Source organism: Pagrus major, chromosome 23, assembly GCF_040436345.1.
Source record: "Pagrus major chromosome 23, Pma_NU_1.0".
In the NCBI taxonomy this organism is placed as follows: Eukaryota; Metazoa; Chordata; class Actinopteri; order Spariformes; family Sparidae; genus Pagrus; species Pagrus major.
The window spans coordinates 12,356,933-12,383,029 of NC_133237.1; the positions used below are offsets into that span (position 1 = coordinate 12,356,933).

Sequence of the window (26,097 nt, forward strand, 5' to 3'; positions counted from 1 at the left end):
CCATAACAAAAACCATGTAGGCCTAATCATAATGCAATGCAATGCATAATGCAACCATATATTGGTAATATTAAATTACATTTCCAACAATTATAATTTTCTCATCTCTTCAAACCAATCTTTTTAGTTTATTGCAAACAAATTATACAGCTTGTACACATTCACATTCTGAGCTCACATCAAAAAATACCATGCTTAATTTTCAAATCAAAGCCACGAAGCCATATAGAAGCAATGAAAATCAATTTCAGTCTTTCCTTTGTAATTTTAGCATATAGTACACTTTATAGCACATAACAAAAACCTCACAAATACAATATTATGTCTTTGTTGACACTGCAGAAGAGCGAATAGATATTCATTATGTTAAGAAACTTGTTGAAAAACATTCATCACATGTTGCGTATTCAAAAATGATACATCTCTGTCATTTTAAAAATGTGGATTCATAAAAACAAACAAAAAACGGATACTCACACTGTTCTGTGGATTTTTAATTTTTAAAGTAAAAATAATCAGACTTGTTGTATAGTGCATTGCACAGAAGGGTGTGACAGGGACACTGTGGCATAAGTTTTTGTATTTTGGTGTCTCACTGTGGTTGGTCACAGTGATTCCCACAGTTACAAAAACCTCACAAGAGAGGCAAAGGCTGTAAATGAATGGTGTATGTAAACACTGATACATGGTAATAAGCAGTCAGCTAGACTAAATTAAAATTCTGTATACGATGTAGTTTAAAGACTTAATAAATGACTGGGCAGCGTTGTTATATCACTGATACAGTAGGGCAGCTGCTTATACTGCCTTTGGGTGATATGCCTGAAAAAAAGAAAACTGAGTGTTAAATATTTATCATCCTGTCAGCGACAATACATAATAAACTGTATAACTGTATTTGTTTCATTAATGGTAAAGCTTTTTTCCAGAAATGCATACAAATTACCATCTTAAATAAACAAATAATAAAAACTCCTGAATCCTTTCCCATAATGTGAACATAATCACATAATCTCATGACTGAAATTAAAAAGGTAAACTGCTGTTAAAAGTAACGGCGTACAGTATGTGTTGTGAAAGCCAGTGTGCAAGGTGGAGTTTTTGTACGGAGTTATGTCACAGTGTACACTAACAACCACAGTAATATATCCTGTGACAAAAACTTCTGTCCACTGAGAGGGAAATGGGGTGCTGATACAGAAAACAAGTACGTAAAATACATGTCCAACAAAACTTTGATGTTTTGACAACATACTTGTGTTAAGTATATACAACTTTTACCATGTTCACATCTTAGTTTAACATATACAGTTGTCAAGGTATTTTACTAAAAGCCAATATGTTGGAAATCAACAAAGTAATCAGGATTCATCATCTGGTGACCATGAACGCCTGTAGAAAATTTCATCCCCAATCCATCAAATAGCTGTTGAAATATTTCAGTCCAGACTAAAGTGGTGGACAGACTAGCTTTGCCATCCAGGGTATGAGAGCCAGGGTATGACTACAAATCACCAAAGTGGGACAAATGTGATTTTCAAAAACATCAAGTATGGGATCAAGGGTAAAAATCATTAAATTAAAATGGAGATAATGCAGAATGGTGTTTCATTGGTGCTCCTGCTGGGTACATACAGTGCAACAACACACTATATCAGGTAGAGGTTTTTGTATGACTACATGACACTGTGTATGGAGTGGCAGCCACAGTGATATGTGGTCATACAAAAACCTCCCCTGAACTGAACTGAAGCAACAAGTCATTGCGTCACGGAAGAAGAGAAGATCAGGTCCTGACAGTCACTCTGAAGAAAGCTCATATTTAATAGAACAACGGAAGAATGAAATGCATTTATGTGGAATTGTATTGGTTTTATTTGTTTGTTTTCTTCAATTCCGAATTATAACACCTCAGAATTATTTTTCATTTGCTTTGCATCAGCAGAGATCATAACTTCACATACTGAAAAACAAATGTATAAAGACAGATGTGTGACAACTTAGTTGATTTGATGTTAAGTACATTTTAATTGTCTGCTAATGGTCATAAATTATGGATGTATTAATTATCAAATGAATCACTATTGCCACCCATATTATTAAGTCATCATTTTAAATTTAATTTAAAATTAAAATAGCTTATTTTAAATGCTACATAATGATGTTCCATTAAGTTTTAAAATACTGCAACACAAAGACACACACGATGTTGAACAAAATATAACAAATATTTGTGTTAGGGCCCCCAATCTTTGGATGATGTGCCTGAAAAAATATTGGTATGAAATGTGTATAATCATAACTGGTTTTAAAAACATGACTAAATGAAAAAGAAAAAAAACAAAATAATTAAAAAAGAACAATGATTATGTAACTTTTGCACTGCTGATTCCTTTTATATGAATAGATCTCAATGTTAAACTATCATGAAAAACACCACATTTAAAGTTACAGCATTAGTGTGTCATGATAGCCAGTGTGCAGAGACAAGTTTTTGTATGGACTTGTATCACAGTGATGCGTATAACGACTACGGCCACAGTGATATATCCTTTGACAAAAACCTCTTTCCACTGAGAGAGAAATGTGATGCTGAGACAGAAAACAAATAGGTGAGATAAGTGTTCAACAAAACTGTTAGTGAGAGCAGAAATGTTTTAAACATTGACAATAATGACTTCTTCTTCATAAAGGGTTCAATTAGGACTTTATGAGCTTAAAAGTAATACACACAGGAGTGTAAAACATGATCAAATTATTACTTTTATTTATTTTACCAATACTCCTGCCAAGTACAAAGAGTAGAAAATACTGACCACACACCATGTCAAGAGAGGGTTTTTGTACGTGTATGTGACACTGTGTGGGGGCAGCCACAGTGATATGTGGTAATACTAAAACCTCTAGACAACTGAACTGAGACACTGTGCCCCCAGGACGTAATACACATAATCATAACTGTGGAGCCTGTTTTATAACGTGAATAAATGAAAAAGTAAAAAATAATAATAATTCAAAAAGAACAATGATTATGTAACTTTTGCACTGCTGATTCCTTTCATATGAATAGATGTCAACGTTAAACCACATTTAAAGTAACAGCATTAGTGTGTCATGATAGCCAGTGTGCAGAGACAAGTTTTTGTATGGACTTGTATCACAGTGATGCTTATAGTGGCGGCCACAGTGATATATCCTTTGACAAAAACCTCTTTCCACTGAGAGAGAAATGTGATGCTGAGACAGAAAACAAATAGGTGAGATAAGTATTCAACAAAGCTGTTAGTGAGAGCAGAGATGTTTTAAACATTGACAATAATGAGTTCTTGCATAAAGGGTTGAATTAGGACTTTATGAGCTTAAAAGTAATACACACAGGACATCACGTTAATATGCACAAGGTAAAAATGTGATTAAGAAAAATGTATGATGTTTATTTATGGTTTCATAGTATTACTGTAAACAGGTAGTGAACAAAGTAAATACTCTTGAGTACAAAGAGTAGAAAACACTGACAAAGGCATCATGTCAAGCAAAGGTTTTTGTATGAGTGTGTGACACTGTGTACGACGGCAGCCACGGTGATATGTGGTAATACAAAAACCTGACACAAAGTCACAGTGCCTAAAGAAATAGAGAAGGTATTTACAAAACCATGCCATTTCCAAAATGTATAATGACACTGGGAGGTGTATTCAATTCAAGAATAGTTGAAGGGAAAATTGCAATTATCTGGGAAAAAAAAGAGAAAGGGGAAAATTGACACTCTTCTTTGTCTTCACTTGCTCTGTATCAGTCAAGATTATAATTTCACACCCTGACAAACACAAAACAAGAGATGTGTGACTGCTTATGGTTAATTTGATGTCAAGTTCTTTGAAGTATGTTTTGAATGTCAGCTACTGATCATAATTTAAGCATGCATTTTGTATAAATCGGTTTAACCCGTAAATTTACACGTGCCTCTTAACCAAGACACTCAAATAAGACACTGTTCAAATAAAGGTGATAACCATTTGTCACCCAGCCTTTGGATGATGTGCCTGACATGAAAAATGTATCCTCCTGTCTAAGCCTCTTGATTTTGTTTTACCATAGCTTTGTTACTCATTCAAATAAGGGTGTCATCTGTTTGTGGTTTTACAATCGTTGACAATATTTGTACATTTATTGTATCATCACTATAATTATGAAGACACTTTTCAGGAGTGTAAAACATGACCAAATTATTATCTTTATTTTCGAAAAAACAATAAACAGAGAAATGCTGATTCTTTCCATATGACTAGATGTTAACATTACTTGTTAAACTAATATAAAAAAACAACACAAGTAACAGCATTTGTGCATCATGATAGCCATCATGCAGGGTGGAGTTTTTGTATTGAGTTACATCACAGTGCAGTATAACGGCCACAGTGATATATCATGTGACAAAAACCTCTTTCCACTGAGAAGGAAATATGGTGCTGATTCAGGAAACAAGTGGGTGAGATAAGTGTTCAACAAACGTCTTATTAGGAACGGCAGAGATGTTTTAAGATGATCTTATACAAAGGGTTGAGTTTCGACATCATGACCTTAAATGTAATAAAGTTTCCTCACCACGCAGGACATCATGTAAATATTCACAGGGTAAAAATGTTCTTTTATGGTTTCATAGTTTTATTGTAAAATGGTACTGAATATAGTGAATACTTCTGCTGAGTGCAAAGACAACAAAATATTGACTGCACGCCACATCAAGAAAGGGTTTTTGTACGTGTATGTGACACTGTGTGGGGTGGCAACCACAGTGATATGTGGTAATACAAAAACCTCTCCACAACTGAACTATCATTATCTACTCAGCCTCATGCTGATGGAAAGTCAGGTGAAGTTTCGTGGTCCACAAAATATTTCTGGAGCTTTACAGCAAAACAGAGCTGCAGCGTTCTCAACAACTGAAGTAGATCGGACAAAAAACAAACAAACAAAAACAAACAAGCAAAACAAAAACTGGTATAATACAAGTATACGGAAGCTCAAAGTGATTTGAAATTATGTTTTACACACTTACTAAAGCTGGAACACTGCTAAGCTAAAAAAAACATTAGCATGCAGATGTGGGTGCATGAGCTCCACCACCTGTCGAGGGTGTAAATTTTGTCTTTTCAAATCAATTTGGGATGTCGGGGCTCCTGGAGACTTGGATTACGTCGGCTGAGCTGTGTGGAGCCATGTTATATTTTTTTCTGTTGTATTTTTTAGATTTTAAAACAAGTCCCCATCTACCACTGTTGTTCAGGAGAATGCTGCAACACAGTTTTTTGTTGTTGTTGTTGTTTTTTTATTTATTTTTTTTGTCAGTGAAGCTCCAGAAATGTTTTTTGGACTACAAAACTTCACCAAACCTTCGACATCGACATGGGGGTGATTAGATGATGACTGAATATTCATTTTCGGATGAACTTATCCTTTAGGCATTAGTCATCAAAATAAATACAATTAATTGATACAATTAAATGTACTTTTACACCAAGATACTCATGCTGTAAAACTACAGGCAACAACCATTTGTGCTATAGGTCACACAACCTTTGGATGATATGCTGAAAAATTATACTTGATATGAAATATCCTCCTGTCAGAATCTATTGATCTTGTCTAAGCAACTGCCTTTTTTCAGTGGTGCACATAACCATAAGAAATGAAAAAATAAATACTAATAAAAAAAAACATAAAGTACCAGGAAATGACTAAATGAAAAAGTAATGAATAATAAGTAACTTTACTCTGTGATAAACAAGAGCCTACAGACAAACTAGCAGCTCTTTGAGGCTGTAAGCAGGCACAGCCATGCTTCGTGCTAAATGCTAATCTTAACATGCTAACATGGTAAGAATGACAATGCTCATAGGTTTAGCAGGTATAATATTTACCTTGTTAACCACTTTAGTTTAGCATTTAAGCACGCTATCATTTGCCAATTAGCACTAAACATAAAGTAAAGCTGATATCATTAGTTTTGCAGATAATTTTGTCACAAACAAAAAGTAGTGGACAACTAGAAATCTTGATCCAATGACACTAGATGAAAAGTTAAAGGTGCAATATTTAAAGATTTTAGTTTAAAACAAAAAAAAGACTTACATTTTGAAAGAACGTGCTGAAATTTGATATTATGTCATAGACCTGTGTGTATAGTGTTGCAGAAATGTCTACTGAAGTTAGCATGCTAACCAGCTATCCCCAGTGTGTTGATGTTGATTTAACAGTCTGCCTAGCATGGCTGAAAATCTAGCTTCATATAACAGCATTAGACAATTAAAAAAGAACAATGATCATGTAAATGTTGCACTGCTGATTCCTTTCCTATGAATAGATCTCAACATTAAACTAATATGAAAAAACATCGTTAGAGTCACAGCATTTGTGTGTTGTGATAGCCAGCGTACAGAGTGAAGTTTTTGTATGGGCTGCTTTCACAGTGCAGAATATAGCAGCGGCCACAGTGATATATCCTGTTACAAAAACCTCTTTCCACTGAGAGGGAAATGTGGTGCTGATACAGGAAACAAGTAGGTGAGATAAGTGTTCGACAAAACTCTTATGAGGAACAGCAGTGATGTTTAAAGATGGACAGCTATCTATTGTTATTTAAGGGGTTGTGTGAGGACGTCATGATCTTAAAACGGATTCTGTTTCCTTACCACCAAGGACATCATATTAATATATAACAAAATAAAAATGTGACTATCACAAAGTAGAATGTTCTTTTATGGTTTTATAGTAAAAAGGTACTGACATAAACCAATACTCCTGCCAAGTACAAAGAGTAGAAAATACTGACCACACACCATGTCAAGAGAGGGTTTTTGTACGTGTATGTGGCACTGTGTGGGGGCAGCCACAGTGATATGTGGTAATACTAAAACCTCTAGACAACTGAACTGAGACACTGTGCCCCCAGGACGTAATACGTATAATCATAACTGTGGAGCCTTTTTATAACGTGAAAATGAAAAAGTAAAAAATAATAATAATTCAAAAAGAACAATGATTATGTAACTTTTGCACTGCTGATTCCTTTCATATGAATAGATGTCAACGTTAAACCACATTTGAAGAAACAGCATTAGGGTGTCATGATAGCCAGTGTGCAGAGACAAGTTTTTGTATGGACTTGTATCACAGTGATGCGTATGGCAGCAGCCACAGTGATATATCCTTTGACAAAAACCTCTTTCCACTGAGAGAGAAATGTGATGCTGAGACAGAAAACAAATAGGTGAGATACGTGTTCAACAAAGCTGTTAGTGAGAGCAGAGATGTTTTAAACATTGACAATAATGAGTTCTTCCATAAAGGGCTGTATTAGGGCTTTATGAGCTTAAAAGTAATACACATAGGAAATCATGTTAATATGCAAAAGATAAAAATGTAATTAAGATGTATGATGTTTATTTATGGTTTCATAGTATTACTGTAAACAGGTAGTGAAAAACGTAAATACTTTTGAGTACAAAGAGTAGAAAACACTGACAAAGGCATCATGTCAAGCAAAGGTTTTTGTATGAGTGTGTGACACTGTGTGGGGCAACCACAGTGATATGTGGTAATACAAAAACCTCTAGACAACTGAACTGAGGCACTGTGCCCCCAGGACATAATACGTATAATCATAACTGTGGAGCCTGTTTTATAACGTGAATAAATGAAAAAAGTAAAAAATACTAATAATTCAAAAAGAACAATGATTATGTAACTTTTGCACTGCTGATTCCTTTCATATGAATAGATCTCAACGTTAAACCACATTTGAAGAAACAGCATTAGTGTGTCATGATAGCCAGTGTGCAGAGACAAGTTTTTGTATGGACTTGTATCACAGTGATGCATATAGCGGCTACGGCCACAGTGATATATCCTTTGACAAAAACCTCTTTCCACTGAGAGAGAAATGTGATGCTGAGACAGAAAACAAATAGGTGAGATAAGTGTTCAACAAAGCTGTTAGTGAGAGCAGAGATGTTTTAAACATTGACAATAATGAGTTCTTGCATAAAGGGTTGAATTAGGACTTTATGAGCTTAAAAGTAATACACACAGGACATCACGTTAATATGCACAAGGTAAAAATGTGATTAAGAAAAATGTATGATGTTTATTTATGGTTTCATAGTATTACTGTAAACAGGTAGTGAACAAAGTAAATACTCTTGAGTACAAAGAGTAGAAAACACTGACAAAGGCATCGTGTCAAGCGAATTTTTTTTGTATGAGTGTGTGACACTGTGTACGACGGCAGCCACGGTGATATGTGGTAATACAAAAACCTGACACAAAGTCACAGTGCCTAAAGAAATAGAGGAGATATTTACAAAACCATGCCATTTCCAAAATGTATAACACTGGGAGGTGTATTCAATTCAAGAATAGTTGAAGAGAAAATTGTATTTATCTGAAAAAAAAAAAAAGGGAAAGGGGAAAATTGACACTCTTCTTTGTCTTCACTTGCTCTGTATCAGTCAAGATAATAATTTCACACCCTGACAAAAACACAAAACAAGAGATGTGTGACTGCTTATGGTTAATTTAATGTCAAGTTCTTTGAAGTATGTTTTGAATGTCAGCTATTGATCATAATTTCAGCATGCATTATGTATAACTTCTCACAAAACTACTATTTTAATTAATTAAGAAGACTCTTTTCAGGAGTGTAAAACATGACCAAATTAAATGTTTTATAAACAGAAAAATATTGATTCTTTCCATATGATTAGATCTAAACATTACTTGTTAAACTAATGTAAAAACAACACAAGTAACAGCATTTGTGCATCATGTTAGCCATCATGCAAGGTGGAGTTTTTGTATTGAGTTATATCACAGCGTGAAAGTAAAGTTTCTGTATGGTCTTCTATCATAAATCAGTATATAACAGCGGACCACAGTGATATATTATGTTACAAAAGCCTCTTTCCACTGAGAATGAAATGTGGTGCTGATGCAGGAAACAAGTAGGTGAGATAAGTGTTCAACAAAACTCTTATGAGGAACAGCAGTGATGTTTAAAGATGGACAGCTATCTATTGTTATTCAAGGGGTTGTGTGAGGACGTCATGATCTTAAAACTGATTCTGTTTCCTTACCACTGAGGACATCATACGAATATCACAAAATAAAAATGTGATTATCACAAAATAGACTGTTCTTTTATGGTTTCATAGTTGTGCTGTAAAAAGGTACTGAAATAAACCAATACTCCTGCCAAGTACAAAGAGTAGGAAATACTGACCACGCACCAAGTGAAGAGAGAGTTTTTGTACGTGTATGTGACACTGTGTGGGGACAGCCACAGTGATATGTGGCAATACAAAAACCTCTAGACAACTGAACTGAGGCACTGTGCCCCCAGGACATAATATGTATAATCATAACTGTAGAGCCTGTTTTATAACATGAAAAAATTAACAAGTAAAAAATACTAATAATTCAAAAAGAACAATGATTATGTAACTTTTGCACTGCTGATTCCTTTCATATGAATAGATGTCAACGTTAAACCACATTTAAAGTAACAGCATTAGTGTGTCATGATAGCCAGTGTGCAGAGACAAGTTTTTGTATGGACTTGTATCACAGTGATGCATATAGCAGCAGCGGCTATGGCCACAGTGATATATCCTTTGACAAAAACCTCTTTCCACTGAGAGAGAAATGTGATGCTGAGACAGAAAACAAATAGGTGAGATACGTGTTCAGCAAAGCTGTTAGTGAGAGCAGAGATGTTTTAAACATTGAAAATAATGATTTCTTCTTCATAAAGGATTGTATTAGGACTTTATGAGCTTAAAAGTAATACACACAGGACATCATGTTAATATGCACAAGATAAAAATGTGATTAAGAAAAATGTATGATGTTTATTTATGGTTTCATAGTATTACTGTAAACAGGTAGTGAACAAAGTAAATACTATTGAGTACAAAGAGTAGAAAACACTGACAAAGGCATCATGTCAAGCAAAGGTTTTTGTATGAGTATGTGACACTGTGTACTGGGGTGGCCACAGTGATATGTGGTAATACAAAAACCTCTAGACGACTGAACTGAGGCACTTTGCCCCCAGGACATAATATGTATAATCATAACTGTGGAGCCTGTTTTATAATGTGAATAAATTAACAAGTAAAAAATAATAATAATTCAAAAAGAACAATGATTATGTAACTTTTGCACTGCTGATTCCTTTCATATGAATAGATGTCAACGTTAAACCACATTTGAAGAAACAGCATTAGTGTGTCATGATAGCCAGTGTGCAGAGACAAGTTTTTGTATGGACTTGTATCACAGTGATGCATATAGCGGCAGCGGCCACAGTGATATATCCTTTGACAAAAACCTCTTTCCACTGAGAGAGAAATGTGATGCTGAGACAGAAAACAAATAGGTAAGATAAGTTATCAACAAAGCTGTTAGTGAGAGCAGAGATGTTTTAAACATTGAAAATAATGAGTTCTTCATAAAGGGTTGTATTAGGACTTTATGAGCTTAAAAGTAATACACACAGGACATCACGTTAATATGCACAAGGTAAAAATGTGATTAAGAAAAATGTATGATGTTTATTTATTGTTTCATAGTATTACTGTAAACAGGTAGTGAACAAAGTAAATACTCTTGAGTACAAAGAGTAGAAAACACTGACAAAGGCATCATGTCAAGCAAAGGTTTTTGTATGAGTGTGTGACACTGTGTACGACGGCAGCCACAATGATATGTGGTAATACAAAAACCTGACACAAAGTCACAGTGCCTAAAGAAATAGAGAAGGTATTTACAAAACCATGCCATTTCCAAAATGTATTAAGACACTGGGAGGTGTATTCAATTCAAGAATAGTTGAAGGGAAAATTGCATTTATCTGGAAAAAAAAAAAAAAAGAGAAAGGGGAAAATTGATACTCTTCTTTGTCTTCACTTGCTCTGTATCAGTCAAGATAATAATTTCACACCCTGACAAACACAAAACAAGAGATGTGTGACTGCTCATGGTTAATTTGATGTCAAGTTCTTTGAAGTATGTTTTGACTTTCAGCTAATGATCATAATTTCAGCATGCATTACATATAACTTCTCACAAAACTACTATTTTAATTAATTAAGAAGACTCTTTTCAGGAGTGTAAAACATGACCAAATTAAAGGTTTTATAAACAGAAAAATATTGATTCTTTCCATATGATTAGATCTAAACATTAATTGTTACATTAAGGTAAAAACAACACAAGTAACAGCATTTGTGCATCATGTTAGCCATCATGCAGGGTGGAGTTATTTTATTGAGTTATATCACAGCGTGAAAGTAAAGTTTCTGTATGGTCTTCTATCATAAATCAGTATATAACAGCGGACCACAGTGATATATTATATTACAAAAACCTCTTTCCACTGAGAATGAAATGTGGTGCTGATACAGGAAACAAGTAGGTGAGATAAGTGTTCAACAAAACTCTTATGAGGAACAGCAGTGATGTTTAAAGATGGACAGCTATCTATTGTTATTCAAGGGGTTGTGTGAGGACGTCATGATCTTAAAACTGATTCTGTTTCCTTACCACTGAGGACATCATATGAATATCATGAAATAAAAATGTGATTATCACAAAGTAGAATGTTCTTTTATGGTTTCATAGTTGTGCTGTAAAAAGGTACTGAAATAAACCAACACTCCTATGAAGTAGAAAGAGAAGGAAATACTGACCACGCACCATGTCAAGAGAGGGTTTTTTGTACGCATATGTGACACTGTGTGGGGCAGCCACAGTGATATGTGGTGATACAAAAACCTCTAGACAACTGAACTGAGGCACTGTGCCCCCAGGACATAATATGTATAATCATAACTGTAGAGCCTGTTTTATAACATGAAAAAATTAACAAGTAAAAAATACTAATAATTCAAAAAGAACAATGATTATGTAACTTTTGCACTGCTGATTCCTTTCATATGAATATATCTCAATGTTAAACCACATTTAAAGTAACAGCATTAGTGTGTCATGATAGCCAGTGTGCAGAGACAAGTTTTTGTATGGACTTGTATCACAGTGATGCATATAGCAGCTACGGCCACAGTGATATATCCTTTGACAAAAACCTCTTTCCACTGAGAGAGAAATGTGATGCTGAGACAGAAAACAAATAGGTGAGATAAGTGTTCAACAAAGCTGTTAGTGAGAGCAGAGATGTTTTAAACATTGACAATAATGAGATCTTGCATAAAGGGTTGAATTAGGACTTTATGAGCTTAAAAGTAATACACACAGGACATCACGTTAATATGCACAAGGTAAAAATGTGATTAAGAAAAATGTATGATGTTTATTTATGGTTTCATAGTATTACTGTAAACAGGTAGTGAACAAAGTAAATACTATTGAGTACAAAGAGTAGAAAACACGGACAAAGGCATCATGTCAAGCAAAGGTTTTTGTATGAGTGTGTGACACTGTGTACTGGGGTGGCCACAGTGATATGCGGTAATACAAAAACCTGACACAAAGTCACAGTGCCTAAAGAAATAGAGAAGGTATTTACAAAACCATGCCATTTCCAAAATGTATTAAGACACTGGGAGGTGTATTCAATTCAAGAATAGTTGAAGGGAAAATTGCATTTATCTGGAAAAAAAAAAGAGAAAGGAGAAAATTGACACTTTTCTTTGTCTTCATTTGCTTTGTATCAGTCAAGATAATAATTTCACACCCTGACAAACACACAAAACAAGAGATGTGTGACTGCTTATTGTTAATTTGATGTCAAGTTCTTCGAAGTATGTTTTGACTGTCAGCTAATGATCATAATTTAAGCAGGAGACATCAGAAAAGCTAGTTTTTCTTCTCCCCTGCTTTGTATTTGTAAAGATAATAAATTCACACACTGAAACACACACATAAAACGACAGATATGTGACTACTTAGAGTTAATTTGATGTCAAGTTATTTTAAAGATGTTTTTAATTTACTGGTTGGAGAACGCTCTGGTGTTGTGTTAAAGTCGGGTCCTCTAAGGTCTCAGGTTAATGTGTGTCACCCCTTACCAGTGGCACTTGAGATGGTTAAAAACAGGAATACTCTCTACTAAATCAGTACGCAACAAAACCTGCCTACTTATCAATACAAGCAAGTGTTTAACTCTGCCTTTTCATAGCACTGAGATCGGAGCTTCTTTGACAAATTGCGATTCTTACGGTTGTGTTTTGCTTCGGACAGTAGCCAGGCTGCTAGTGGTAGCCACGTTGTTAACGCTGTCTAGCGATGCCAACAATAATACCACAGGGAAATGCTGGGGAAACTACATAATTGTTTTAACCCATAATTTCAAATGTACTTCTGCACTAAGACACACAACAGTTAAACTAAAGGCCTTTTTCAGCAGTGCGCAAAACATAAATAAACAGAAAAATAAATACTAACCATCAAGTAACTATTTTTATTGCTGATTCATTTCACTCGATTAGATGTTGACATTACTTGTCAAATTAATATGGAAAACAGAGTTAAAGTAATCACATGTGTGTGTCATGATAGCCAGTGTGCAGAGTTAAGTTTTTGTATGGACATGTATCACAGTGCAGTACAGCAACCACAGTGATATATCATTTGACAAAAACCTCTTTCCACTGAGAAGGAGACACTGCGGATGGTGCTGATACAAACATACATTATTAGGTGAGACTGCTTTCTGCTGTATGTGTTCAACAAAACTCTTCTTGGGAAAAGATTAAGGATTGACAATGATCTGTTCATACGCAAAGGTTTGTGTTAGGACACTATGGGCATAATAGTGATACAGTTTCCTTCCCTTACCCTGCAGGAGATCATCTCAATATTAAAGCTAAAATGTGATTATTACAAAACAAAACAGCAATGATGTTTTACATGTGAACAAAGTTTTGTGCAAAATGCTAACAATGCACCATATCAGGCCGAGGTTTTTGTATGAGTGTCTGACACTGTGTATCCTGGGGGTGGCCACAGTGATATATAGTCATACAAAAACCTGCCCTCAACTGAACTGAGGCACAAAGTCACTGTGCTGTCAAGAAAAAGAGATTTTTAGTTCCAAAAGCAACAATTTCCCACATTTACACAGAGATTCTATAATATTGGTAGATTTTTTTTGCAGTTTAGTTTGATGGTTAATTGGTTAATTGAAGTATATTTGTATATGTGAGTCAATGGTCATAAATTGATAGTCCAAGTGTATATTAAATAACTATTATTTGCTACCCATAACTTAAAATATTCTTTATTAACACACACATCCACTGTTTGAACTATATACTTTTGGACTTAAAGTGGGGATACTATCAAAAGAGAAACGAAAATGTGTGTAAATTTTTGACTTGTGGTTATCAACATCCCGACTGGTTAATATTTATGTAACACAGAGGAAACAATCCTCACCACAACAGGTGCTTCCTCACGCAGTTAGCCAACTGAAACCTTTGACTGAGAGCTCAACTGAAAGGCTCCGACACCAGCACTGATCGTACATGATAATACATTATAGAATGCAGGCCAAAGAAACTGGATTTGACATGTTTTCAATATGGAAATAATAAATAGTAAAACTATTAAATTCTAACAGATAGCACTTGTTTATACCCCAGCCAGTCTGAACCATTAACATTGAGTAATACCACTTTAAAATGAGTATGAGCTTGTTGATTATCAATCTGGTTACTGGAAAAGCTTGAGTTTATCAACAAATCATCAATCAAGGTTGAACCAGAGGAGCAAAGGGAGACAATGATTGCAGCAGACTTGTGACACAAGGACAGAGGCCTAGTCAGCCACTGGTGCAGTACCCAAAAGAAATATTTGGCATCTAAAAAAGGTCATTTTAGCAGAATTGGTTCCAGAAATATATCTGGTTAGAAGGATCAACTGAAAAAAGGGAATTTTGTTTAGCATGTATACGATCTGGCAATGTCCCAAATAGCCATAGGTCAGGTTTCAATAATTTGAAGAGGACACTTTTAAAGAAGATGACTGACAAAGACTGCATGATAGCATTGGCCGAGTAGTAGGGTACAGGGAGATGCAATTCAAGAGCTCCACGCTAGACAAGAAATGTAAGTGTTAGAAGATTATATAGGGCAGCTTTTTAGTAAAAGAAAACAAAAAACAATTACATTTCTTGGCCATAATGAAAGTGAGGCACATGAAAACAAAAGGAATTTCATAGAATGCATGAACTTGCTAACTCAGTTTGCAGCAGCATCACATTATGCTCTCGAATGCCACTAAAGAAATCTGTTCAATCTGAACTCGAGCTACATCCTGCACTGGAGACATTTTCACAAACAGGCTGGTGTCAAATAAGCTCAGTGCCCTCATTTTGTTTCTCGAGCATAAAGTAGTCCACAGCTGTTGGTCTTTTAGAAACATTTTCAACTATACCTACTTCTGATTTTTCATATCATATTTGTAACTTTAAAGAGGCTAGACAGCACTCAGGAGGGGATGTAGACGACTGAGACTGCAGACAATTTCTATGAGAAAGCTCAGGCATGTTGCAGTAATGACACTGAAAAGATAACTGAGTAACGAAGAAAGCAGCAGAAGAGAACGGAGGTCTATGTTGTGGAATCTCCCTGTGAGCGAGTGCGACCCTTGGTACCTCTGAGCACTGCAAAACAAAGCTGTTCTTGCTGCCTTGATTGTATGCTCAGCAAGCGATTTTCTTGTATAAAGGCTACGTTTATGAGTGGAATTCGAGCCTTCAGTCGACACTTTGAAAACTCTCTGTCCGAGGAGTGCTTTGACGAAATCGCAAACCACTACATACACACATACACACATATAGTCATGTTCAGAAGATGGTTGCCAAGAACTACCTGATGCATAAAAACATTCCTGAAACACAAACTGTGTGTAAACTGCTTAATCCACTTAAGTTCCCGAAGCGAAGCTTAACAATGTTCACTGGTGAACAATTAACAATGTTCACCAGTGTGTTAGCATGTTAGCATTTTGGACTGAGGTACATCCGTGACAGCTACTTTGCATGTGTTTATATGCTTGGCCTTTAAAAGAGTTGTTTATTTAAGTATTTATTGGACTTTAAAAGCTAAGAGAGCTTGTTGAACATAGCAAAGTGGCTGCTCACACATCTCCGTGCTGGCCAGCGAGAGCTATAGGGCAGCTTGCTCTTGCTGGTTTCTGCAATCCTACCAACCCCAGGTTTAATTAATAACATTATCTTATAGTGGAGAGGAGAGAAACAGGACACTGGGAACAGGGACTAGACGACTAATGAAGCTGCTCTGATACTACCTCCTACTTAGACTGCCGGGGGAGATGGAGGTCAAGAGCCAGAATGGGCATCAGAACCAAGGGCGGGGGAGCCAGCAACAGAACCGCACTCAGCCTTCATGGCTATCATGACACAGTGAAGGAGACTGAGGAGCACTTTGACGAGAAAAAGAAGTAAGAGAAAATCGCGACAGTGACCGAGCGAGATGCTGGACAAGACCAAACCTCAGACTGGCTGTTAGTCTTTTAGACAGCTTTGCAAAAAAGAAAAATAATAATAAAAAAACTGGACTTGTTGCTGTTGAATAGTAAGTACTACAACTAGTGTTGTTGCACCTGCTTGATGTTTGGCAGTGGTAGCAAAGGTGTCAACTCACTGCTGATGTTAAGCCAAGTCAGCTCATTTTGACAGGTTAGGCCAGCAGCATGTCACAGCAAGGTGTCATTGTCTGTGGTTCAGGTTATGTTAGCTTGGCGTGCTGTTGCTGTTCTGAGTTGTGTGCAATGCTTGTGCAAACTTTGACTGCCGCATGGCAAAAATGCCTGAGCATTTTTACTTCAAGACATACGTCTTCAAGACATAACATTGCTGTGATGTGTAGAATTTTGTTTGTAGTAGCACGTAATGTTAGATTTTATCAGATATATTGTTACAGACACCTGGAATTTGTATTTACGATAGTTGTGTTGCACTCAGAAATGGTCAGGGGCACCAAATCACAAAAAATTCCTACATAATGTTCCTTAAATCAGCTGATCAGTTACATGTATAGAGGCTGGTTATCATAGCTATTAACTTACTGCCCTGTCATTCACCAAATAAGTTTTGCATATATTTTATTGACCTACATCCCTATGTTATCTATCCAAATTAACTTTAAATCAAGATTAACGGTGGTGAGTTTCAGGAGAGCAATGAGAATCAAGCAATGATGTACACAAAAATGGGTTTCAGAAGCTAAAATTGAAAGGAGCGGCCTGAGTTCTAATACCAAGCGAGAGCTGAATAAGACACCTGCTAATGCGAGGACCAGCATGCCATCCAACAACAAAGGAGATGAGTTGTTGGAAAACAAGGTGAAAGGTGACGTGAGGTGATGTGAGGTGACGTGAGGTCACAATCCAAGAACTTATCAAGATGCTGATCCCAGACAATAACTATATCACTGCAAACTTTGGCAAGATCTGTGCCATTTCACGGGTTTTTGGAACAATTCCAGTGACTGGGGCATCAGTTGAATGATCCTTTTCCAGACTGAAGCTATGAAATCTGACCTGAGGAGCTCGATGGGACAGACCAGATCAAGAATGCTTGTGCTTGCCAGCTGGATTGAAAGAGTTACAGCAAAAAGCCTGAAGAGTGCACCAATGATAATGTAAAACATATTTTATTTGACTAGTCAATCAACTCTAATACTTTTATCTAGTGTTTATAAGGCCTATGTGCAGAGATTAATAATGCAGTCAGTATGCACTGTCAACAACAGGCTAATGCTTTCATATTTGAGAAGGTGCACTGTCACTAATTATCATTCAGTTTTCATCTGTGTCAAGGAGCGCTGTCTCACATTAAAGGTGCACTACGCAGTTTTGGGGAAAGTTCTTGACTGATGTTTTATGCCTAAACTCTTTTGTTTTCATCAACACAAAAACAAACTGAATAAATTTTATAGGAAAACACAATTTCATACCGTTTTACTAGTGTATATTTGGCTTTCTAGCTTCAAACAGTGTTCTGGGGACCTTATTTTCCTCTGAGAACAGCTTGTTTATTCAGTTATGGAAAACATAAATATTTCTGAGTTTACCTCGTTAATATCGTATAGTAATACAATTTTGTGTTTGAATTTCTTACTGTAACGTCTAATTGTGTTTTGCTTTGGGATGATTTTCCTAAACTTCCAGAACAATTCAATTCATCTTGAGGTAATTATTATGGAAATTGGTGGGTAATTTTAAAGAAATTTCTACTACTTCTACTTACCACTAAATTTACAGACCTGTAAAATGAAGTGTGATTTTTTTTTTCTATCTAAATGTTAAAAATGTTTCAAGCTTAACTATAAGGTTGGCTGAATCAAGTGTATCTGGTTGTGTGAGATGCAGGAACTGGAGCTGACAGGAGGGTCTGGTAAAGAGGAAGTATTGTCTAACCGTCAGCAAACACACATAATTTTATGTAATCCAGACCACAGGAAATCTCAAGGGAAGTGGTTAATAAATAGTACAGTAGGAATTGCTTTGTCAGTGAAACATGTTTGCTTTTCTTGGTTTAAACAACACGTAGTATTTGTATTAGAGGCAGATTGTAATATATCACTGTGACGACTACTTTGACTACTGGGGAAAAGGGACACAAGTCACAGTAACTTCTGGTAAGTAATAATCATATATATTTTGAGTGAAGACAATTCAATATTTTTCTGTTTTATTATCAAATGTATCTTGGTTTATACTGCACTTAAACTAGGATGATATCTGAAGTATTAACGAAAGATCAGGGTAAATGTTAGATTCACACCGTTGTTTAATAAAATAAATACGATTTACTAGAGGGTACAAGCTGTAAAGTATTTTTGTACGAAAGTGCTATTGAAACCTGTCACTGTGCTACTACTTTGACTACTGGGGAAAAGGAACAATGGTGACCATCACATCAGGTAAAAAAGGCTTCTTTATTCTACATTTTGAAAATGTGATATTTAGTTTTTAATGTAGTATATTTAGACCTCAATGGCATCTTCAAGGTGGTTGTTTTTGTATGTTGGATGTGTTGACATAATACACTGTGACGTTGCTTTTGACTACTGGGGGAAAGGCACAATGGTCACGGTAACATCAGGTAAGCCAATCTTATTTGTATTTCTCTAATGTAAACATTTTGGTTTAAAACCAGTTTTAGTAGTTTTTAAGGATTCCAGTTCTGACTCAGTCGGTACGTGTCTGGAATACTGTATGTTAAATGTGTGTGACTAAAAGACATTCAGGAAAACAATTTTTAGTTCCATCTTCTGAATCCTTATTTGTTAAAGCCGATAAAAATGTGTCAGAGAGTATATTGTCATAAAATGACCGACCACGGAAAGTGTAGATATCTGGGAACAGGTTTTTGTATGCAGCGGTTAATAGTTTGTTGAACTGTGACTACGCTTTTGACTACTGGGGGAAAGGCACAATGGTCACGGTAACATCAGGTAAGCCAATCTTATTTGTATTTCTCTAATGTAAACATTTTGGTTTAAAACCAGTTTTAGTAGTTTTTAAGGATTCCAGTTCTGACTCAGTCGGTACGTGTCTGGAATACTGTATGTTAAATGTGTGTGACTAAAAGACATTCAGGAAAACAATTTTTAGTTCCATCTTCTGAATCCTTATTTGTTAAAGCCGATAAAAATGTGTCAGAGAGTATATTGTCATAAAATGACCGACCACGGAAAGTGTAGATATCTGGGAACAGGTTTTTGTATGCAGCGGTTAATAGTTTGTTGAACTGTGACTACGGTTTTGACTACTGGGGAAAAGGCACCATGGTCACAGTCACATCAGGTATGTAATTTTAACATTCATGATTCCAGAATAAAATTCCTGATCAAATTATGTTTATTTTATCATTTTCATGCAGTCAACTGTTGGTCATTGATAAGACGACCAAAAATATTTTGTAGCCGGACAAGAAAGTTGTGAAAAGTGTAAAACTCCTTTCTATTAATTTCAGTTGGAAAGAAACTTTAACAATTGGTGTAAATTTTAGTTTGATTTTAACCGCCAGCAACCAAACCGAACTATATGACATGAAGTAATGGGATATTACAGTTACGAGTTTTTGTCAGAAGTTTCAATTGACTCTCTTAACTGTGACTACTGGGCTTTTGACTACTGGGGAAAAGGCACCATGGTAACAGTGACATCAGGTAAGATTTGAACGGTTTAAATTTTACAGCAGGCTAAGTTTTGTACTGTGAAATGTCATGTTTAAGTCACTTCAAAAGTAAAGTGTTTTAATTCCACATGTAGTGCAAAAAGTCAAATAGCAATATTCTCAGTTGGACTTACTGGTTGATATTTATGGCCACTGTGTTTTGGGTCATTTAAATGGATTTTAAAACATTGGCTTGAATTAAATGTTTAGGAAGACTTCGCGATTGACATTAGCAGGTGTAGACTTTTCATACTAACAGTTAAGTAGATTCAACACTGTGCTACTACGAAGCTTTTGACTACTGGGGAAAAGGCACCATGGTAACGGTGTCATCAGGTAAGAATTGTCCGATTTACAATTTACAACAGGCTACGTTTCATATTGTAAAATGTCATGTTTAGGTAACTTCAAAAGTAAAGTGGTTTAATATAGTGTGTAGTGTAAAAAGTCAAACAGCAATATTCTCAGTTGGACTTACTGGTTGATATTTATGGCCACTGTGTTTTGGGTCATTTAAATGGATTTTAAAACATTGGCTTGAATTGAATGTTTAGGAAGACTTAGCGATTGACATTAGCAGGCTTAGACTTTTCATACTAACAGTTAAGTAGATTCAACACTGTGCTACTACGGCGCTTTTGACTACTGGGGAAAAGGCACCATGGTAACGGTGTCATCAGGTAAGAATTGTCCGATTTAAAATTTACAACAGGCTACGTTTCATATTGTAAAATGTCATGTTTAGGTTACTTCAAAAGTAAAGTGGTTTAATACATTGTGTAGTGTAAAAAGTCAAACAGCAATACTCTCAGTTGGACTCATTGGTGAATATTTGTGGCTCGTGTATTCTGGGTCATTAAGTGGGACTTATAATATAGTGGCTTTAATTAAATGTTTAGACAGAGATTTGCGGCTGATTAACGGAAGACGTAGACTTTTAATACGAACAGTTAAGTAGATTCAGCACTGTGCTACGATGCTGCTTTCGACTACTGGGGAAAAGGCACCATGGTAACAGTGTCATCAGGTAAGAATTGTACCGATTTAAAATTTACAACAGGCGACGTTTCATATTGTAAAATGTAACGTTTAAGTCACTTCTGAAGTAAAGAGTTTAAATACAGTGTGTAGTGTAAAAAGTCAAAGTAATATTGTCAGGAGGACTCACTGGTGAATCTTTACTGTAGTCTGGTTCATATAAGTGGATTTTATAACAGTGGGTTTAATTAATTGTTAAGGTAAAGATTTTTCACTGCACACTGGAAGACGTAGACTTTTTATACTAACAGTTAAGTAGATTCAACACTGTGCTACTACAATGCTTTCGACTACTGGGGAAAAGGCACCATGGTAACAGTGTCATCAGGTAAGATTTGTACGATTTAAAATTTACAACAGGCGACGTTTCATATTGCAAAATGTAATCTTTAAGTTATATTGTTAGTTCTCAGTGTGTCAAGTGTCACTTCAAAAGTTAAGTCTTTTAATACAGTGTGTAGTGTAAAAAGTCAAATAGCGATACTCTCAGTAGGACTTACTGGTGAATATTTATGTCTACTGTATTTTGGGTAATTTAAACAGATTTTATAACATTAATTAAATGTTGAGGAAGACTTTGCGCTCGACATTAGTAGATGTAGACTTTTCATACTAACAGCCTAGTAGATTCAGCACTGTGCAGCTGGGCTGCTTTTGACTACTGGGGAAAGGGTACAATGGTAACTGTTTCATCAGGTAAGAATATTCTTTAACGTCATATGTAATTGCCGATTTGACCAAAATAATATGTTTTTCTTAGATTAACTTAAACCTTCGATCCTTCAATCTAAAAAAAATACTAAATTACGAATGAATATTGTCAAAGATGTGCATTTACAGCAATTTACCGATATACATAGTTTTATAAAAAACACTACCACAAATAATACTATTGAGGGAGGTTAACCTTTGTGCAACAAACATCAAAATAAATGGCAGAGGGAAACATAAAACTGCTTGTCTGGAGTGGACTTGAATTTCCCTCAGTCAGTGTATTATTACTTTATGTGTTCTATTACAGTAATGATCAATTCAATTGACTCCTCTCTACTTTGACAACTGCTTGGTAAATAATGTCTGTTGTGTTGAATTTTTTGATTGATTTTTTCTTTTGTGGTACTGTATTTACACGTTTTTTTTTGTTTTTTTTAGGCACTCCAAAATCACCAACTGTGTTTCCCCTGATGCAATGTGGCTCTGGGACTGGAAACACGGTCACTCTTGGCTGTTTTGCAACTGACTTCACACCCTCCTCACTGACCTATGCATGGACCAAAAATGGGGCTGCCTTGACAAACTCCATTCAGTACCCTCCAGTACAGACAGGCAACTTCTATACAGGAATCAGTCAAATCCAAGTGCCGAAACAGGACTGGGATCAAAAACAATCTTTCCAATGTGCCGTGACACATGCAGGAGGAAATCCACCAGCCGTTACTTTCCAAAAGCCAATAGACCCAGGTAAGACAGACTTATGATGATTATATATTGATATGTTTTTAGTAGTTGATTTGAAATCTGGTTTTATAATTATTCAAAAATGTGAATGTTTTCAAATGAAATGTATTAATTATATTAAAATGTACAACAAGTTGGGTAATGATAACCAATAATAATGTCGTATTTAATTGTATATTAGTAGAATACAGTTTTAAACAGAATACCCTCAGTAAGAAAGGTTATCAATTTACAATCCTAGAAACAATGTACGACAAGGCTTCTTCTTGTCACTATTTATGATAATGATAAAATAAACCTCACTTGTTTGACTAATAGTGAAAAATAATTATATTCATTCGACATGATTAATGTGAAAATGATTCATGCAAAAAAAGGACAAAATTATGACATAATAATAATAATAATAATAATAATAATAATACGTATACAAATTCATCTTGTGGGATTTTCTGAGAAGTGTTATTAGAGGCAGATTTACCACATGTTGTATCCCGAGCTGCTGCTGACGTGTGAACTTAATGTAAAAGAAAGCAATAATAGGTCTAGACATTCTGACACCGTTACACTTAATGTCTCATTTCAAGAGTATTAAAATACAACTGTTACCAAATTAAAAACTGTCACATATCCTTGAATATATTCAATTTTGCAGGGCTAGAAGGCAAACCAAAAATTGAGGTGGAATAAGAGGGCTGAAGGCTTTCTCGTGTATATTCAGCTGCTGACTCAGTGTATTTAATTCCTTACTAATATACTGTATGTCCTCCGCACCTGTCCAAGAACAGATTATTGCAATGTGTTCTGCTTCTTTCCATCTATCTGCATACTCCTAGTTATGCAGATAGATGGAAACTGTATGTTGATCATTAACACTCAAGTTAAATCTGTGTTGCTTGCCCCAAGCAATCAATGTATATGCAGAAGCAAGCGTTAAAGATCAGCTGTTCAATTATGTCAGTTTTTTTACTATGTAAATCTTGTGTGAGAAGTATTTAATTTTTTAATTCAAGGAGCATAATCATTAGGCATATGTGTGTGTGCAAGTCACATGACATAAAGAAGTACAGAAAAGTCATAAACTCAGTGATATTGTAGGTCTATAGTAAATGGAAATCACATGAACACTGTAGCACATTGTTCACCTCTGCTTCTGCATATATATATGTATTATTCCCTGCTTCCGCATACATATTTTCGTGTGTGTGTTTGTTTTTCAGAGGTGTATTATAAGTTGCCAACTCTCAGCGTGTTGGCCTCCTCTGATGAGGAAAACCAGGCTTCCTTCTCCTGCTTTGCCAAAGATTTTTCACCAAAAAGTTACAAATTCAAATGGCTGAAAGATGATGCAGACATCACCAACAAAATAGACGAGATCGTGACACCGTCTAAGGAAAGACAGCTGGAGAATGGAACGAAAGTGTACAGTGCAGCAAGTTTTCTCTTGGTAAAGGCCAGTGAGTGGACCCCGACTACTACATTTACATGTCTGTTTGAGGGGAAAGGTGAAAACAACCTTCCAGTATTCGTGAATTCATCTGTGATCCATGACAACCAAGGAACGTCCCCGGGTGAGTAAATTGTTCTTTAAAAATAGTTTGTAAAATTCAATTCCTATTTTTTTTTTTGCCATTTCTGTTTAATATTTGTACGTTTATTCTTTACTCAGCCGGTGGCGAATGTCCTGAAGCAGATGTGGAAATAACAATCATTGGCCCAACAATGGAAGACATGTTTTTAAACAGAAAGGGGAAGCTAGAATGTCAAGCCCAGGAAAACAAGCCAACTATTACGGAGATGAAATTCGAAAACGAGCAAGGAAAAGACCTACTTGGTAGCGGACTGGTTAAAGTAAATAAAAAAACATACAGCATTTCAATTGACATCTCATACGATGAATGGAGCCGGGGGATAAAGCGCACCTGCGTTGTTACACATTCAGAGCATATTGACCCACTGAAGAAAGTCTATGAAAGGAGTTTTGGTAAGGAAACTATTCTCTTTGTCCACTAAAAGCCTTAATTTACTTCCTCTTGTCGTGCCTTCACATGCATTAATGAGTGTTATTGCTAAGTGTGGTTTGTAGCAGATATTTCCGTCCGAGCTGTTCTGTGTGTGGGAATCGGCCTGATTGTTCTCTCATGCTTGCAGGAGGAAAACTTCAGCGTCCTTCAGTGTTTATGATGCCTCCAGTAGAACATACTAGAAAAGAAACGGTGACCCTGACTTGCTTTGTGAAAGACTTCTCCCCTAAAGAAGTTTACGTGTCTTGGCTTGTTGATGACGACGCTGCAGACTCAGACAAAACAGTTCAGACCACAAACCCAATAGAAAACAGTGGATCCTATTCTGCATATGGCCAGTTAACGGTCAGCCTCGAGCAGTGGAAACAGAATGACAAGGTGTATAGCTGTGTAGTTTACCACGAGTCCGTGGCTAACACAACTAGAGCTATTGTCAGGTCCATTGGGTACAGAACACTTGGAAACACCAACCTGGTTAACCTCAACATGAACGTCCCTGATACGTGCAAGCCCCAGTAGATGTCATTTTGTGTCGCTGTGTCTTCTGCTGTTTGTTGTTTAAATGTTTGTGGCTTGTGATACGACATTGTGTTTGTCTTTTTAATGCAGATTGAAAATCAAAATAAAAAATGTTCTTTGCAACTCTGTTTTTGTACGTCGCATGCACTTCATGTCTTCATTGGACCATTATTGTGAGCTACATGTTATTCGTGAGTGTACTGTCACAGTGCTGTCCTAATGCAACACAAGTCAGGTGTAGATATCAGCCTGAGTGAGCTTTAAAACAGTGACAGTATGTCAGACTTTCTCTAGAGTAATGCACCACCACACTAACTTTAGACAAAAATTAAATCATATTTGTTCATTTTAATTTGTACATGGTGCTTTAACAATGTTTGTGTGACTTGTCTTTGTGTATGTGTGTACCCTACTGGGTCTTGCACCCCTCAACACAAGACAGATTGTTTAAAGTCCAATTCTGTGGTCTCTTTGTCAAATGATGAATACATGAATCAACAAGCCAAGTCATGCATGCCACATCAGTAATGGGGTCTCTCCAGAGCAATTCAGGATCATTGTAGGAACAGCTTTTTTATATTTAACTGTCAAACTATTAGGCCTTATGGTACACTCATAACAACATGTATATATATATATATATATATATATATATATATATATATATATATATATACACACATATATGTGTAATATTTATTATTTCATACTTGGATTGACTGATTTACTGATTAAATCCACCCTGGCCTGCGAGGTTATGATTTATATCTATAATATATTGCCAGACTAAAGGAAATTTATCAAATTTGGTTGTTCGTGAGCTATTGT

The 26,097-nt window shown here is 35.8% G+C and overlaps 1 gene segment (V, D, J or C); it reads left to right on the forward strand.

Moving 5' to 3' along the window:
- Positions 1–25,397, forward strand: part of LOC141018962 (immunoglobulin mu heavy chain-like) — an 80,920-nt gene extending 55,523 nt beyond the window's left edge. The window contains 5 exon segments of the C gene segment in view: positions 20,522–20,566; positions 22,421–22,729; positions 23,947–24,297; positions 24,396–24,710; positions 24,878–25,397. Coding sequence covers positions 20,522–20,566; positions 22,421–22,729; positions 23,947–24,297; positions 24,396–24,710; positions 24,878–25,269 — 1,412 coding nt within the window.
- The last annotated feature ends 700 nt before the right edge of the window (positions 25,398–26,097 follow it).